Source organism: Rhynchophorus ferrugineus, unplaced genomic scaffold, assembly GCF_030347505.1.
Source record: "Rhynchophorus ferrugineus isolate W39M unplaced genomic scaffold, kcgeb_rfMv2 rfM8, whole genome shotgun sequence".
In the NCBI taxonomy this organism is placed as follows: domain Eukaryota; kingdom Metazoa; phylum Arthropoda; class Insecta; order Coleoptera; family Curculionidae; genus Rhynchophorus; species Rhynchophorus ferrugineus.
In genome coordinates, this window is record NW_027472587.1 from 20,118,064 (window position 1) to 20,134,964 (window position 16,901).

The 16,901-nt window shown below is 33.4% G+C and overlaps 4 protein-coding genes and 1 long non-coding RNA gene across 7 annotated transcripts; 3 read left to right on the top strand and 2 right to left on the bottom strand.

Annotated features, from left to right (window-relative positions):
- Positions 1–18: 18 nt before the first annotated feature.
- LOC143201640 (methyltransferase-like 26) lies at positions 19–5,419 on the top strand. Of its 2 annotated transcripts, none has more exons than XM_076412820.1 (5): positions 19–112; positions 3,316–3,353; positions 3,406–3,661; positions 4,808–4,966; positions 5,104–5,419. In XM_076412820.1, exons 1-5 carry the CDS (start codon positions 86–88, stop codon positions 5,332–5,334), a joined length of 711 nt encoding a protein of 236 aa, XP_076268935.1. In that variant the 5' UTR covers positions 19–85; the 3' UTR covers positions 5,335–5,419. The 2 variants fall into 2 exon arrangements, with proteins under 2 accessions (XP_076268935.1, XP_076268936.1); XM_076412821.1 differs by having other exon boundaries at positions 22–112; positions 3,406–3,625.
- Positions 84–1,988, top strand: LOC143201637 (dnaJ homolog subfamily C member 21). Its single transcript, XM_076412816.1, has 2 exons — positions 84–773; positions 829–1,988. The coding sequence occupies exons 1-2, from the start codon at positions 254–256 to the stop codon at positions 1,932–1,934; spliced, it is 1,626 nt and encodes a 541-aa protein (XP_076268931.1). The 5' UTR covers positions 84–253; the 3' UTR covers positions 1,935–1,988.
- On the bottom strand, positions 2,934–7,233 carry LOC143201641 (LHFPL tetraspan subfamily member 2 protein). The gene is made up of 5 exons (XM_076412822.1): positions 7,099–7,233; positions 6,770–7,041; positions 6,506–6,715; positions 6,288–6,448; positions 2,934–3,631 (listed from the first exon to the last, which is right to left on the bottom strand). The coding sequence occupies exons 1-4, from the start codon at positions 7,122–7,124 to the stop codon at positions 6,291–6,293; spliced, it is 666 nt and encodes a 221-aa protein (XP_076268937.1). The 5' UTR covers positions 7,125–7,233; the 3' UTR covers positions 2,934–3,631; positions 6,288–6,290.
- On the top strand, positions 7,212–8,589 carry LOC143201642 (putative gamma-glutamylcyclotransferase CG2811). 2 transcript variants are annotated; one of them, XM_076412824.1, is made up of 4 exons: positions 7,212–7,353; positions 7,583–7,766; positions 8,188–8,440; positions 8,502–8,589. In XM_076412824.1, the coding sequence occupies exons 2-4, from the start codon at positions 7,589–7,591 to the stop codon at positions 8,536–8,538; spliced, it is 468 nt and encodes a 155-aa protein (XP_076268939.1). In that variant the 5' UTR covers positions 7,212–7,353; positions 7,583–7,588; the 3' UTR covers positions 8,539–8,589. The 2 variants fall into 2 exon arrangements, with proteins under 2 accessions (XP_076268939.1, XP_076268938.1); XM_076412823.1 differs by having other exon boundaries at positions 8,188–8,589.
- Positions 8,590–9,192: 603 nt separating this feature from the next.
- LOC143201643 (uncharacterized) lies at positions 9,193–10,844 on the bottom strand. Its single transcript, XR_013006979.1, has 2 exons — positions 10,607–10,844; positions 9,193–9,383 (listed from the first exon to the last, which is right to left on the bottom strand). It is a non-coding gene; the product is annotated as an uncharacterized LOC143201643 (long non-coding RNA).
- Positions 10,845–16,901: the final 6,057 nt, after the last annotated feature.

Genomic DNA, 16,901 nt, shown 5'->3' on the forward strand with positions numbered 1-16,901 from the left:
TTTTTTCAGTAACGCGAAGTTAGCTGATGAAGTTGCGATGAGCAATGATCGCAATCCACAGAATGCTTTCTTCCCCATTTGACACATGACATTTAACGTCATCGCACTTTGGGTAAGTAAAAAATTATAAATATATTTTGGCATGGTTTTCATACCTTCCCGAATAAAATACCATAGTTATATCAAGAGCGATATGTTTCACGGTTTTTAAATAAACGACTCGACCTAAGACCAATCTAGTATTAGCGGAGGTATGAAGTGTCATTACGAGGTTCTTGAAATATCAAGAGAAGCGGACGATGGCGAGATAAAGAGCGCGTACAGAAAACAAGCTTTGAAATGGCACCCGGACAAAAATTTGGATAACGCGGATTTCGCCAAGGAGCAATTTCAATTGGTTCAACAAGCTTACGAAGTACTCAGTGATAAGCAAGAACGAGCGTGGTACGATGCCCATAGGGAGCAAATTCTCAGGGGTTCAAACTCGGAGTTTCAAGACAGAAGCCTTGACGTCTTCCAATATTTCACCACGACATGTTTTAAGAGTTTCGGGGATGACGAGAATGGGTTTTACACAGTGTACAGGAAGGTTTTTGATCAGGTTGCAAAGGAAGACATAGAGTTTATGGACAAGGAAGAATTTACTGAAATACCGGGATTTGGCAAGTCGGACAGCGATTATGATGAGGTGGTGAAACACTTTTATGATTACTGGATGAGCTATTCTACAAAAAAGAGCTATTCTTGGCTAGATCCTTATGATATCAGAGAAGGTATGTGATATGTTATTTGCAAAAAGTGTTTCATCATTTTTGCTGAACATTTTAGGCAGAGGTGATAGAAGACTTTTAAAAATCATAGAAAAAGAGAATAAAAAGGCAAGACAAAAGTTTCGTAAAGAGAGAAATGAAGAAATCAGAAATCTGGTAGCTTTTGTGAGGAAAAGGGACAAACGTGTACAAGCATACAAGAAGGCAATGGAAGAAAAAAACTTGGAGAATAGGAAAAAACAGCATGAATTGAGTAAACAGAGGAGACTGGAAAGAAATCAGCAACATGCTGTAGAGAAGCAAGGAGAATGGATGAAATTTGACAATGTAAAATCACAATTGGAGGAGATGGAAAAACATTTAGCTCAAGAATTTGGTGAGGAGCTCTCAAATTCTGAAGAAGAAACTGAAGCTCTGAGTAATCTCTATTGTGTTGCCTGTAATAAAGTATTTAAGAACCCCAAGGCTTTTGAAAATCACGAGTCCAGTAAAAAACACAAAGAAAATATTGAGATATTAAAACAAGTAATGTTGGAAGAAGAAGAAGAAGAAAATCTAAGTGACATAGCAGAAGACAATGATATGGAAGAGGATAGAGAGGAAGATGATTTGCTTTTAGACCAAGAAGAGCAAAAGGAGGAGTTCTCAGAGGAAACCACAAAAGTATCAGAGTCCAGTGATGAAGATGATAAATCTAATTCAAAACCTCAGAAAAAATCTAAAAAAAAGAAAAGCAAGAATGTGATAGTTGCTCAGATGGAGGAGGCCATTGAGACTGAGTTGGACATATCCAAGGTATGTGATGACGATTTTGATTTTGGTACTAGTAAGAGCCAGAGGAAAAAGAGCAATAAGAAAAATAACACCAACAAATCAAAACTAGACACCAATACTGTTGATAAAACCAGCACAGGCAGTACAGTTGGTAAAGAAGAAATCCCCAAGGGACCATCAATCAAAGAGAGGAAAAAGGACAGAAAAAAGAATAAGAGAGACAGTGACATAAGTGAAATAGATACCAATCATTGTTGTGTAACCTGTAAAGGTAATTTCCCCTCTAAGAACAAGTTATTTGATCACTTGAAGAAATCAGGACATGGCGTATATTTATCGTCAAAAACTAAGCAGGCGACTAAGAAAACAATCGCACAAAATGAATTATGATAAAGAATATTTATTGTAAATTATAAGGTTTCAAATAAAACAATCGAAAACCTATTCGTTTAATATTTAAAAACCGCTCGATAAAATCGCGAATTCACGTCACCTAAATTTATGATATAAAAATGTCGCAATGTTGCCACATCAACTTTGAGTTTCAGCTTTGATATATAAAAAAATTCAAATCTAAATAATGTAACATTCTTGTAAATTGTAATTGTTAACCTGTAAAATTTTCATTTAGTCAGCAAATATAAGTAAATAACTAAAAAAGTAAATCTATTATCTCGTTCATGTTTGAAGTAACTAATTAGAGACGCCATCTGTTTCTGACTGTGACTATCTAATGGCTTCGTTACTTTCAATCAGCGGTTTAAAATTGATCAAAACAAGCAAAGTACCACAACGTTTGCCGATTTATAACCTGTAATTATAATCAATAATTTTTTGAAAAATTTTTCGGGGGTTTGACAACCAGGCGAATTTTGTAGAGTAATCGTATTACATGTTCGAACGTATCAGACAGCATTGTATCTCTTTTTAACTCGAATAAAATTACAAGGAAAATATTATCCGATTTTAAATAGAATATAAAAATTGCTATTGATGACGTGACGTGGAGTTCACTGTTATTTTGAACGGACTAATATAAGATATAATTCCAGTTTATCAAGAATGCCTTGTAATGTTATGTATTTTAGGATAACATTCATTTTTTGAGCAGGATAACTGTTTATAAATAAAATCAAAGTTGGAGACTAAAAAAAAATAATTGCAGGTAGTTACACGCTTTGAACATGAAACAATAGAAAAACTGTTATGCTTGTTATTTGGATATACGATTTAAAAGTATTTTAGTTTAGTATAAATATCTTATTTATTTTCGTCTTTTGATAGCTATTTTTTAGACATGATATGCGTATTTATTACTACAATCTAAGTAGGCGACAAAAAAGCAAATATCGGGAAATTAAGGGGTTTATTTAAATAAAATAATCGAAGAACTGTTATAAAGCTTGTTATTTATTATCAAAATATTCGCAATAAGTTGTCCATACGTATATTATAGATAAAAATATGGGTGTATAAAAATGTAAATATAATATATGAGTATAAATAGGGAAAAAATATTTCAGTTTATCAAGAATGCCTTGTAAATAAATCTTTGGTAGCTATTCCTATTATCTAATTATCAATAAATCTTACGTACTATAGCACAACATCAATATGTTTCCGTCACAACAACAAGAGTTTAACAAATTAACAGATATTTTCATTGATATTAACTGTGCGGACCAAATAAGTAGTGACCGTAACGCCCGATACCCACACTCAGTACTTACTTGGTCGACGTGGTCCCTTAACGTTTTTTTTTAATTTCCAGATGATCCTGGTGAAGAATTTCGTGTCTGGCGGTATGCGGTAAGGCCACTCCCGTCTTAGGCGACAGGAGCGTCATCGTGATGATTTCCAGGAATAAGATCAACTATCCGTCGGCCGAGAGAAACAAGTTTTTCATCCTGGAGGTACTGCGGAAGCACGTGGACGGCGGGAAAGCGGCAAAAATGTTAGAGATAGCATCGGGTACCGGCCAGCACGCGGCCTACTTCGGCGCCAAGTTTCCCCGCTTGACGGTTCAGCCGAGCGAGATCGAAGAAGGCATGTTAGAGAGCATAGGGGCGTACGCTAGCGAGGTAGAGCTGAAACAAAATTTAAATATAGTCTATCGGGTACGCACGCCATCAAGATGTTTAATGTATTGCCTATAATAATATTTTCCTTGTAATTTTATTCTAGTTAAAAAGAGACACAATTCTACCTGACTAGTTCGAACATGTAAACGAATGAGCCTGTCAAAGTCGTCCGGTTGTCAAACGTATGCAAATTTCTTCAAAACAATAGCTATGACAGGTTATAAACCGGCCAACTTTGTTTTAATGCGCTCTGCTTGTTTTGATACATTTGAAATCACTGCCTATTATTATTGTGCTGAACTTCTTCTGTTTTTGGTATTTAATTTTGAAGGAAAATTAAATATTTCGCTGTTGCAAGGAAAATTGTGATATTTTTTTCTCCTCTGATATATCGATGCTTTTTAAACTTTTGAAAACTCGGAGTGTCACATAATCAGGGGAGGAATGTGATCTTACGCTATGTCAATATATCCGACAGTCACTGCAAATTTTTATGTCAGAAATATAACTTTTTACGACATTTCACACCTATTACGTTAAGCAATTTCAAACATTTGTACTGCCAAAAATACGTTTATATCGTACGGACCACATTCACTTATATTATACGAATAATATATAAGTTTCAAAGTTATAAAACCACAGGCAACGCGATAACGTTGAAAACATCCTTCCAATAAAACAGCCAATGTACCTCATCAAAATTTATGATGCAACGTTGCCGCGCCACCATTAAGTTTTCGTTTAGTTTTGACTCTGACAACAAAACGATAATGTAAACAGAATAACGAATAAAAAATAACGTTATAAAATATAATTTATTTTATCATTATAGTACATCTACTGCGTATTTATTGAAGGGCTTAAACTACAGTTAATTTAAAGAGCCACAATCGTTTGTATATATAGGTTAGAGTTGTTTTATTATATTTACATTGACATATGACAACGGTGTCGACCAGTTGCAACACAAATTTAGAGATTTAGAGTAATGCTAATGAGTAAAATGAGAAAGACAAATGCTCCGAGTTTAAAAGGGTTTTTACGTTTTTATAAACTGAATCTTTCAATAAGTTCGACGGTGTTGATGACGTGCAGTGGCTGGTGTATTTATTTTACAGAACTGTTATTATATCGGTTGAAAACGTCACGGGTCAATCACTAATGTTCTGACATCGACAGGTATCGACGAAGAACGTCAAACCGCCGTTGAAGATCGACGTCAACACCGATCCCAGTCGATGGGGCACCGAAGCCGACTACGATTTCGTGCTGAACGTCAACATGTTCCACGTAACGCCACTAGCTTGTTCCGTGGCATTCTTCAAGAACTGCAGTAAAGTTAGTGACATTCCTTTGCCTTTCAGCGCCAACTTGACCGTAGTTACTAATAGTTTTTGTCATAGATCTATTTCTGGTCCATATAATTTCGATTGATTACCGATGTAGTAGGAACTCATCCGAGTAATTCACCGCAGATACTGAAGCCTGGCGGACTACTGTTCACCTACGGGCCCTACGCGAACTGCGGGGTCCTCGAGCCGGAATCCAACGTCGATTTCGACCGACGCATCAGACAGAGGGATCCCAACTGCGGCGTCAGGGACATCCAGGACCTCAGTAGGATAGCCGCCGAGCACGGAGTTAGTTTAAAGGCGATTTATGACCTTCCTGCTAACAACAAGTGCCTGGTGTGGCAGAAGGCTTAAGTTCCGAGCGCTACGTCTTCGAATCTCATCAGTATTGTTGTAACGGGTATTTCGATCTCTCTAATAAAACTTACAGAACGTCAAATAGTGTGTTATTCATTTACCTTTAATTAAGTAGTGAAGTATTGTTACCTGGTAAATATAAACGAAGTGGTAAACAGACACCCTTCACAGGTTCGGATGAACTTGATCATTCACAATGAAGAAGAAATTGAGGAATGATGCAATTGTGAACAAATGTTACATAGATTGGAAATTAAAAGCTTACTTAGTCACTTGAATGAAACTGAATATGGAATTATGATTCAGTACTGACGATTTTGATGACTGTGTGATGAGAGTGGAAACAGCTGAAGGTGAAATATAATTAATATAGGATAACTGTAGGAAATCTTATTGTAGAGTGTGAAGTATTTGTGCACAGATACATGTGTAGTTGTTCAGAATATACATTGCATTCGGTTAAAATTCGTGAGGAGAGAAATAATACCGTTTTGCAGATATGGTAAATTTATTAGAGAGAATTCAGTGATTAAATTAAGCAGTTAAGTTTTGTCAAGAAAGATGTATACAGATAGTAACAGAACAAACTAAGGAGAAATACAGTAATATTAAAATGACTACAAGGAAACAAAAACTAAGCGTAAAAGGTAAATATGCTCTCTAATGAAAGTAAAATATATGACTTGGCTATTATTGTTAATTAGGTGGATACACCTCCAGGGAACACCACTACATAAAAAAAAACGCATCTAGAACTATAACTAACTTATAAACTATTATAAGTGTATAATTAATTGTAAATTTAAGTTCTTCAATAATATATGCGTTAGATGTACCATAATGTTAAAATAAATGATGTTTGATAACAGTAATTTTGTTTCATTTTTTAATTTCCCATTTATATTTCACTGCTTTATTGAACGGACTATACGTGTGTGTTATTCACTTACCAGTTAGGTGAGACATATCAATGTATGGCCTTCGTAGATTTTGTCTTGCACTCTGTCGCTGCTGGTCGATTTTTCTGCCGGTACCGAGAGACAGGCACAGATGAAGGTTAACATGGTACCACCTACCGCTAAGTACAGCCCTAAACCTATGGTACAATCGCCTGTAACAGTGCCTTAATTAGTTATAAATGGAAACCGTACAACTGAGTTAGATTAACCTAGATAGAAAGCCGATGATTCTCTTCCACAGAGCCGACGCGCCCTGTCGGTACCCCAAGCCATGGGATGTAACATCACTCCCAAAATGAAACAGATGCCCGCGATGCACTGGGCGGCTCCCGACAGAGTGAAAATACTCTTTTTGAACACACTCTGTATGCAACAGCTTAGAGTAGCGGTGCAGACCGTCAATGACATTATAATCAAGCCTGTGAATCAATATTATCGTAACGTGTCGTACATTTATGTTAAAAAACGCTTACCCATTAGTAGGAAAACGGTGGCAGCTTTCCACACGTTCGGATAAATATCCGAATCGGACGATAAACCGCGAGCTGACATCAGAGTACAGATAGAGAGATATTTCCCGATGGGTCTACCGCATTTCGCGTAAACACCTAAACTGGGAGTGTAGGATATCGTTTGGTTATCACTGGTAGTTGTTTGTACGGTTGATTTGATCCAAGACGGGTTAAATAATGCGCTCAGCATGATCAACGTACACAAAAGGCTCAGCAACATCCATACCAGGCTCCTACGACAGTATTACTTAATATAAACCAACGAATTATCTAACGTGTTTCACCCTTACTTTAGAGTTACTATAAGATATTTCATTATCACATTTGAACGATACCCGAACCGTTTAAAACTACCGACCGACAATGTGGAATCTCGAACTATAGCGTAGAATGTCACACAATAGAGGATTTGTTCAAACGTTTCGCACGCCTACTTTGAATTTTAATCACTTTATCGAAACCACAGTGTTGAGGTCACTCGCTGGTCGACGCGGGACCTGTCGCCCGAGTTTTTAACGACGAAGACTGGCATATTTTTTACCTGGGTGAGTTAATAATATCGGCAAACCCCCGCTGGGACCATCGCTGTTATTTCGTCCCGATTCGCGACAGCGGAAGAACGTGGGACCTTTTTAAATGACACTAGAGCGAGCCTCGCATATTAATCAGCTGTTCCGGACCTCATGTCAACAAACCGTCCAGGGGTGCATTAGCATAATAGACAAACAAACAGACAACCGATGACAGTGCCGTACTCTATTTTTCCTTTTCTAGGACGCAATGACGTTTTACAAGGTTTTCGTTTACGGCACGCTGAAAAAAGGCGAACCGAACCACGGCTGGTTTTCAAAATCGACCGGGGGTCACCATAAGTTCCTTTATAACGGCCGTACCAAGGAAAAATTCCCCCTGATAATTGGTACGCGTTACAATATTCCATTTTTGCTGCACAGTCCAGGTCAGTATTAAAATATTTGTTGATAATATATGTTATGCAATCGTCATTAAGTGATTTTTACAGATAAAACTGCCTCCAAACAGTTTATACAAGTGTACAAAACATTTTTATTCCGATGATAACGTCAATATTGCTATATATTGAGTTGCCTAACATGAAACTCTCTAATTCTCCATATTTTTATAAAGCAATTATTATTATGATAAAATAATCTATATAATAATAAAACTTTACTTCATATTATTTAGTGACACGCACATCATCACGCGTAATCACAATAATTATCTCAATTTTTTTCACCAGGAAATGTCAATGTTTACGTATATTTGGTTGTCTAACATAAGGATTTTTCTAATCAAAATAATTTTAAAATACATAAAATAAGAACAGTAGCATTTGGCTTATTTGTAATTTATCCCAGGCCAAAGTCATAACGTCAAAGGAGAAGTTTACGAAGTGGATGATAAGGTCTTAGCCGACTTGGACGTGCTTGAAGATCATCCAAATTTCTACGTTAGGGGCCTGTACGAGGTGGAAGACGTAGACCAACCGGACCAGAAGTCGGAGAGCGTGTGGATTTACACCATAAGGACTTTTAAAAAGGAACTGTTAAGCCAAACGTTGTTCGAGAGTTACAGTAACTTCGACAGTCACGGATTGAAATATCATGAGAGGTATCTGAGGGATCCGACATACGATCCTAAAACAGATTTATATCCGGAGTCTGATTTGCAGTGAGGTTGACGAGTCCTCCCTGGCCGACCTTCAATGACCGACCATCTGACAGTATTTGATAATAATAAAATGGCGCAAATAAAGTTAATTAGTTTGTTTTTTATTTCTCCGCCAGAGCTACGGAAATAAATGAATGTATTAATAATGATAAGGCATTCATATGTTTTATTAATTTATTTTCGGTGAAATCCCGACTAACCCAAAGTCAGTTATTTGAACACCTGATATATCAATGTTACTAAATATTGTGCAAGCATTTTAATCACTTTTTTTTCTAATCTACTGCAGATATTTTATTTAAAATCAGAATTTTAGGAAGATATTAGTTACCAATGAAATAAAACACAGTAGTAGTACAAAATTAGTACAGTTTTATTTTTTACGAAGAGAAAATTTCATTGTATGTTTGAAATAAGGCAAACTTATAACATATACAGGCATACAATGAGAAATTTAATAAATTGAAGCATAAATTAATTGTATATTTTAGTTTTTTACTGATATTTCGGTAAAACATTAAAATCATCTTACGTTATTCCTTATAATTTAATTTAACATCGACACTGAATAAAATTTTCAATCATGTATGCCTTGGTTCGACTGGAAACAAAATAAAACCTCAAAGGTGACTTTTGCGTATTTTTGACATGGGACTGTCAAAACGTGTGCGAAACAAAAGAAAAACAAATCCATCGCTGTAATATATTTATTATATTTCAGTTTAACTACATAACTGTTATAAAAGACTGAGTAATTGTATTTTATTTATTTCCTTTGCTTTGTGGTGGCTGGTATAGGGGATTATTGGGGTTCAGTTGGTTAGCGTGATTATTTAAATCCGCCAGGGTATAATTGGGGCTGGATTTGTACTCCTTAGTATCCCTAAATACAAAGAAAATACATCACAGCAATAAAACAATGATATTACATATATATACAGAGAAGATAATTGATTTTTCCGTGTCTGAATTTGATGACTATCAAAATAAACTAACAATAATCAGTTAAGTTTTCTCTTACCAGTCAGACGGTCGTTCGGGCATTCCCCTGCTTTTGTAAAAGGCGGAATGGTTAGAATTTAATTGGTTGCTATGGTTATTTAAATCTTTTTGAGACATGGTTGCCTATATTTCAAATCGCGAGAAGTGCAAATACCGTACTATTGTGATATACGTTTTTCGACTGCATTTATACCTCGTTATATCACTCTGACCAGGGAAGTATCCCATAACCGATAATCAATTATTTTGTCTCTTGACCCTTGGCACACTCTTCAATGTCCTACAATGGTTTTAGTCATTCATTTAAGTAGTTAGACTGTTAAACTTATCTTGTCGTTGCCCATGCACTTATTATTATTGTTTAAACTTTATAAAAATATATTTTATATGACGTTATTATCGTTTTCTTTTGTAAAAACAATGAAAACATTTATAAATTCATTGATTTTATTATATAAACTAAGTAATTTTTTAAAATATTGTATTTTTTTTAATTGCTCATATTGTTTAACTTGGCCTTGTATATTGTAGGGATGCCGAAAATTATCGATATTTTTTTGACCGATATACCGAAACTTTTGTTGGCCGATAGTGTTGGCCATCTTTCTTCAAAAAAATTAAATATACTTTTTAAATGTTATAAAAAGCCATTTAATTATTTTTATTAAACCTTTGAACTTGGTACTTAATTTTTTTAGTTTTGGTAGTTAATTCTAAAGTTTCTTTTACAAATATCGATATTTTTCTGCGAGACCGATATCCCTAGTATAAAGAATTAACTGTCAGGAAGAAATAAGGTTATGACTGACGGATTTTAAATGTAATAGAGGAAAGTCGAACAACGTAGTCCTGTTTATTTATATAACGGCCATGAAGAAATGACGTTGTGGTTGACAGAAATAACTGCTTTTAAGGGAAAGACGATAATATATATCTATATTTAAAAAAAAGATATTTGTTAACCGTCTTTGGCACTTAATTATCAAGATTTAATAAAAATCGATATTTATTTAAAAGCTAAAAAAATATATTTCAAATTATAGTTCTTTGAATTTGATTGCCAATCAATCCAGACCAATAGTAATCAATAAAATTGATTCTTACCAATCAGAAGGCCGTTCAGAAATTCCTCTGCTTTTGTAAAACGTGGGATTATTCGGATTTAACTGATTGCTATGGTTATTTAAATCTTTTTGAGACATTGTTGCCTGTATTCCAAATCGCAAGAACGTCAAGCACGATAGTACTGCGACGTACATATTTCGTCCGCATTTATACCTCGTTATATCACTATGGTCGGGGAAGTCCCCAATAACCGATACCCAATTATGTCTTCCTTGCCTTCAGCCTTAATTTATTTATTTAAGTGATGAGAAAACGAGCTTTGTCATTGAACATTTACTAACTTTTGTTGAACTTTGGAAAAATATATTTTTTATGGCGTTATTTTCAAGTACTATAAATAAATAAAGATTTTATGAAAATGTTAAATCATATTTTATTTATTCGCATTATTAATTTTGTGTAAAAAATAATAATATATATATTTACAGATAGACTATGAATCAAAATAGCTCAGGTTCAAGTGGCCAATAGAAAAAATGAGCCATAAAATGAAGCCATGCCATGAAACAGTCGATAGTCAATTTCAGTCGATAGTTCCCAACACTAATTCTTACCTAAGGACAAAGAAAAATGTTAAACAATCACAAACATAAATTTACGACCAAGCCCCAGCAGGATTCGAACCCGCGACTATTGCAACGGTAAGAGGACCGTCCTGTCGTCTTTACTACGCACCGATTCGCACAGACCAAGCCGGTATGCTACTTTAAGTTTAAAAATAACTTTAAAATGGTACGTGTTGCAAGAAATCCGCTTAAGTTTGTGTGTTCAACAGGTACAACTTGACAAAAAAACCGTTTTATTTAAAGTTATATTATAAAAAAAATGTCAAACAGTGTTGTCAATGTTTGTAAGCAACGTAGACAATGAAGAGCTGCACGATGACCTCGAAATTAAATGGATTTACGATAAATTAATACGAATATATTTGTCCAGTTTAATTTCAAATGAAATGTTGCTGTTCTCAGAAAATTAACAGAAAAAAATATTCTATACAATATCCAATATAAATTAGATACAGATAGTAGCAATTTATAAGTAAATAGTGAATTGGTTGGCGATACGTTACCAAGTCACGTACCCACTTGTCAGTGGATACCCCTTCTATTGAAATCTGTTTCCTAAAAATGTCATATCTAAAAGTACAGGCTAATATAATTGGTTGTTACATTTGCTATTAATATAATTAATTACTGAGTTATCTAATCAATCAACACAAAGACCATATGCACTTCTGGGAAATTATAATATATTGCTTCGATCGATTAGTGAAAAGCTTTTCGAGACATAAACGGCAACACCGCCTGGGTACAATTAATTTATATAAAAAAAATTTGAAAACTTGTTAGCACTATTTTCAGAGACCAACGGAGCAAAATCGGGGGAATATGGAGGTGTGGTGGAAAAACCGATCGTGTATGAGAAAGCTCTAAAATAGTTAGCGGGAAAATGAACCCCATTCGACATAATGTCAAGGAGGTTGGTTTGTCAGTCAATCATGAAGCTAATTTGGACCTATGGGTTGTCCTAAAAAGTTGTTCTCCCAAGAACTTGCAAATTGGATACAGTTCTATACCAAATACATTATATTTTAGGTATATTTGGCACTGAAAAAGTAAAAGTACAAATAAATATCACTCGATCTCTTTTGTGTGAGTATATTCTTCACCAGAATCACGGTTCATTGATCATATAGTCAATCCACAGCATTAAAATTGTATAAGGAACGCAGAAGTTTGGCTGGCTTTTGGTAAAATAATATCACTTCCAAATTAGGGCGTAATCGATCACGAATTTATAAGAGTGCATCGAAGAGTCAGAGGAGAGATTAAAATCAGATAAAAGTATGACTGCAGTCAAATTAGCTGCTTATTCTAGAGATTATTAAATCTTACTCTATGTGTCTCGCGCACATTTAAATGTATGGCGAGTGCATTGGGATGCACTAATAGCATTCTTTAAAGATAATTGGATGCTTGTATTTTTATATATTTATAAATACATTATATTTATTACCATATACGTTCATATATTTTCTTTTTTTTAAATTAAATATGTTTATAAAAGGTTAAATAAATTAGACATATTTTAATTAAATTCGAACTTGAATTTCAAGTGAGATTTTAGGTTATTTTTATTATATATTTATTAGTTATTCTTTTTATATTATATTCATCAAATATACGGATTACTTGCAAGAACCGGCAACGTTGCAAATTCAAAATCCTCGTGCGCATGCTACGATTCTCCATAATTAGACTCACCGCTCTTGCAAGGCTATTTCGAGATTGTCTCAGCCGGGAATCGGTAAATATCGGCAGTTTCCGCCTGATTTTGCGATATGCCATTTTTGATTTGACCCCGGCGACTGTTGGGGCTGACTGACTTATATCTGTTGTTAGTTTATGTATATATATTTATATTAATAGTAGACGGTAATGGATAAATCATTTTTATGTGAATATCCAAACCAATGTTTATTTTAATTAGGCCATTAGGAATCAATTCAATACCAACTTCATTATGTTTTAGACAAAATTGACCCTGCGAATATAAAAGCTCAGAAGATTATGGCTCGATGTTCTTTATGTGAGAATATCTCATCAAAATCACAGCTCGTTGATCATCTAGAGTCAATCCACAACACTAAATTGAATAAGAAACATTAAAATTCGTCCCGTTTGAAGAGTTTGAGATGTGGAGAGATAATTTTTTTTATTAATCTCTTAGAACTTTAACAATCTGCCCGTGTATATTATTATATGATGTCCGTTATATAATATAACTATCCTGACATGTCGAAGATCGCTTCAGTAAGTGATCTGCTGTACAACTTACAATGTAAATCTAATTTTCTAACTTATACGAAAGTCTATACTAACTTATTCTAAAGACTATTCGAACGTACTGTAGATTTTGTACAACTTATAATGTAAATCTTATTCTATATAATATTCTAACTTATTCTAAAGTTATGATAACTTATTCTAAAGAATATTCTAATGTATTCTATCTTCTATACAACTTATAATGTAATTCTTATTCTAGATACTATTCTAAGGTATTCTAAAGTCTATACTAACTTATTCTAAAGACTATTCTAACGTATTCTAGATTCTGTATAACTTATAATGTAAATATTATATTTGATACTATTCTTACTTATTCTAAAGTCTAGACTAACTTATTCTAAAGAAGTCTAGATTCTGTCCAATTTATAATGTAAATCTTATTTTAAATACTATTACAACTTATTTTAAAGTATATACTAACTTATTGTTAAGAATATTCTAATGTATTCTACCTTCTGTACAACTTATAATGTAATTCTAATTGTAGATACTATTCTAACTTATTCTAAAGTCTATACTAACTTATTCTAAAGAATATTCTAACGTATTGTACCTTCTGTACAACTTATAATATAAATTTTATTCTAGATATTATTCTAACTTGTACTAAAGTCTAGACAAATTTATTCTAAAGACTATTCTAAAGAAGTCTAGATTCTGTACAGTTTATAATGTAAATCATATTTTAAATACTATTATAACTTATTCTAAAGTATATTAATTTCTTAAGAATATTCTAACGTATTCTACCTTCTATACAACTTATAATGTAAATCTTATTTTAGATGCTATACTAACTTATTCTAAAGACTACTCTAAAGGAGTCTAGATTCTGTACAACCTATAATGTAAATCTTATTTTAAATAATATTCTAACTTATTCTAAAGTCTATACTAACTTATTCTAAAGAATATTCTAACGTACTCTACCTTCTGTACAACTTATAATGTAAATTTTATTCTAGATACTATTCTAACTTATTCTAAGGTCTATACTAAGTTATTCTAAAATCTATACTAACTTATTCTAAAGACTATTCTAAAGGAGTCTAGATTCTGTACAACTTATACTGTAAATCTTATTTTAAATGCTATCCTAACTTATTCTAAAGTCTATACTGACTTATTCTAAAACTATTCCAACTTATTTTAGAGATTATTAAATATCACTTTATATGTCTATGCGTTTGAGCCTACGCGCTACAGTGTCATCGCGCCCATTTAACTGTTTGGCGAGTGCATTGGGACATACTAATAGTCTTTCAGAGTACTTGACACTAAGACTTCGAATCACACTCGTTATGGGTTCTAAGGGGATATCGTGCTGAATCAGTTCGTTGGAGACGTAATATGGGGCATCGACGATGACTCGCAACACTTTATTTTTGAACCTATGGATTTTGGACCTATGGTGTTATAAAGAGTGCAGCTATTCGAAATTCTAGTGAAGCACTCCAATAAATTCTCATTGTCTGGTTGGTATAAAACTGAGACAAAAAGGAAGATAATGTGAAGTTGTGAAGAATGTGAAGAAGAAATTGCATTTGGTGAGTTATTTCTCTTAAAATCAAATATAGGTATGAGTGCAGCCAAATTAGCAGTTAAAATTCTAATGGATGATATATTAGAAGATAATTGAAGTAGTGGTACTTTGAAAAGATTAAACCTATTGACTCCTAAAGATCTTCAGCCAGTAAGTCAACAAATCAAACAATCCCACAGGTACAAAGCATAAAAATGACGCTACAAGTGTTGAAATATGGGTAAATGAGATCAAAAAGTAAACAGAAATGAACATTTCGACAGTGATATGATGGAATTTTGTTTGCTGGACAATATAATCGAATATGTTGTGAGATCCGACAATGAGTTCCAATAATAATTTAAGTTTGATGTGTATATAATTGTACGATAGGGTAAGGCAAAAGTAACGCTACCATTTTGATTGCGCGTCATCTTGATTATGTGACGTTTAGCTCACTTTCACTCTAACCATTGTGTTATGTAGATGTCCAAATTTTATTATGGATAAATATACTCCATAAGAACGAGCAGAAATAGTGACAGTATTTTTTAAATATAATGGTTCCATTATTGCCATTCAGCGGAAACTGCCTCAATGGTAGCGGGACTTTTTCCCCACCCTATACATAAAAAAGTGCGTCTAGAACCTATAACTAAATATAACTTCGGTTTGCTAATGTAATGTTTAAAAACTGATAAAGTAATTCTTTTTTGTTATCTTATCATATGGTTTCAAATTATTCTTTCAAAATTATTTTTAAGGTTCTCTATTTTAAACGATGAAAACTGTACTAAATTGTACAAGAAATGTCTAGTGAAAATGTTTGTGAATTCACGATAATTTATTATGTTTATATAATATTCCTCAAATATACGTAAAATTTTGAAGAACTGCCAACGTCGCGTGCCAAGTGTTTAAAGAATTAGATTCTTGTCTGGAGAACACGCGTGAAATCGGAAGATTGGAGTGAACCAAATCGCACGAACTTATTCTAGATACTATTCTAACTTATTCTAAAGTCTATACAAACTTATTCTAAAGACTATTCTAACGTATTCTAGATTCTGTATAACTTATAATGTAAATATAATTCTAGATCCTATTCTAACTTATTCTGAAGTTTATACAAACTGATTCTAAAGACTATTCTAAGGAAGTCTAGATTCTGTACAACTTATAATGTAAATCTTATTCTAGATACTATTCTAACTTATTCTAAAGTCTACATTAACTTATTCTAAAGAATAATCTAACGTATTCTGCCTTCTGTACAACTTATAATGTAAATCTTATTCTAGATACTATTCTAACTTATTCGATAGTCTAGTCTAATAACTAAATATAACTTCAGTTTGCTAATGTAATGTTTAAATACTGATAAGTAATTCTTTCTTCTTATCTTATCATATGGTTTCAAATTATTCTTTCAAAATTATTTTTAAAGTTCTCTATTTTAAACGATGAAAATTGTACCAAATTGTACAAGAAATGTCTAGTGAAAATGTTTGTCACTTCAAGATAATTTATTATGTTTATATAATATTCTTTAAATATACGTAAAATTTTGAAGAACTGCCAACGTCACGTGCCAGGCGTTTCAAGATTTAGATTCTTGTCGGGAGAACACGCGTGAAAACGAGAGATTGGAGTGAACCAAACCGCACGAACTTATTCTAGATACCATTCTAACTTATTCTAAAGACTATTCTAACGTATTCTAGATTCTGTACAACTTATGTCCGGTGAGTACGTTGGATGGGACAGAACTTTTCATTCGAGTAGTAACAGTGTGGTCAAGAGTTGTCACTTAATAGGATGGTTTTGCATCTACTTTTTGCTATTATTGTTTTTTTTTGTCCAGAAATATCATTTAGCAGCTTTATGGCCATGAATATTT

Bases quoted from the DNA above. Each gene is read 5' to 3' on its own strand.
- LOC143201640 (XM_076412820.1), top strand. From the start codon at position 86: ATGACATTTAACGTCATCGCACTTTGG. The intron at 3,662-4,807 runs GTACGCACGCCA...TGACATCGACAG, and splicing joins ATTTAAATATAGTCTATCGG to GTATCGACGAAGAACGTCAA. The intron at 4,967-5,103 runs GTTAGTGACATT...AATTCACCGCAG, and splicing joins TCTTCAAGAACTGCAGTAAA to ATACTGAAGCCTGGCGGACT.
- LOC143201637 (XM_076412816.1), top strand. From the start codon at position 254: ATGAAGTGTCATTACGAGGTTCTTGAAATATCAAGAGAAGCGGACGAT. The intron at 774-828 runs GTATGTGATATG...TGAACATTTTAG, and splicing joins TCCTTATGATATCAGAGAAG to GCAGAGGTGATAGAAGACTT.
- LOC143201641 (XM_076412822.1), bottom strand. From the start codon at position 7,124: ATGAAATATCTTATAGTAACTCTAAA. The intron at 7,042-7,098 runs GTAAGGGTGAAA...ATACTGTCGTAG, and splicing joins TATCTTATAGTAACTCTAAA to GAGCCTGGTATGGATGTTGC. The intron at 6,449-6,505 runs GTTAATCTAACT...GCACTGTTACAG, and splicing joins ATCATCGGCTTTCTATCTAG to GCGATTGTACCATAGGTTTA.
- LOC143201642 (XM_076412823.1), top strand. From the start codon at position 7,589: ATGACGTTTTACAAGGTTTTCGTTTACGGCACGCTGAAAAAAGGCGAA. The intron at 7,767-8,187 runs GTCAGTATTAAA...AATTTATCCCAG, and splicing joins ATTTTTGCTGCACAGTCCAG to GCCAAAGTCATAACGTCAAA.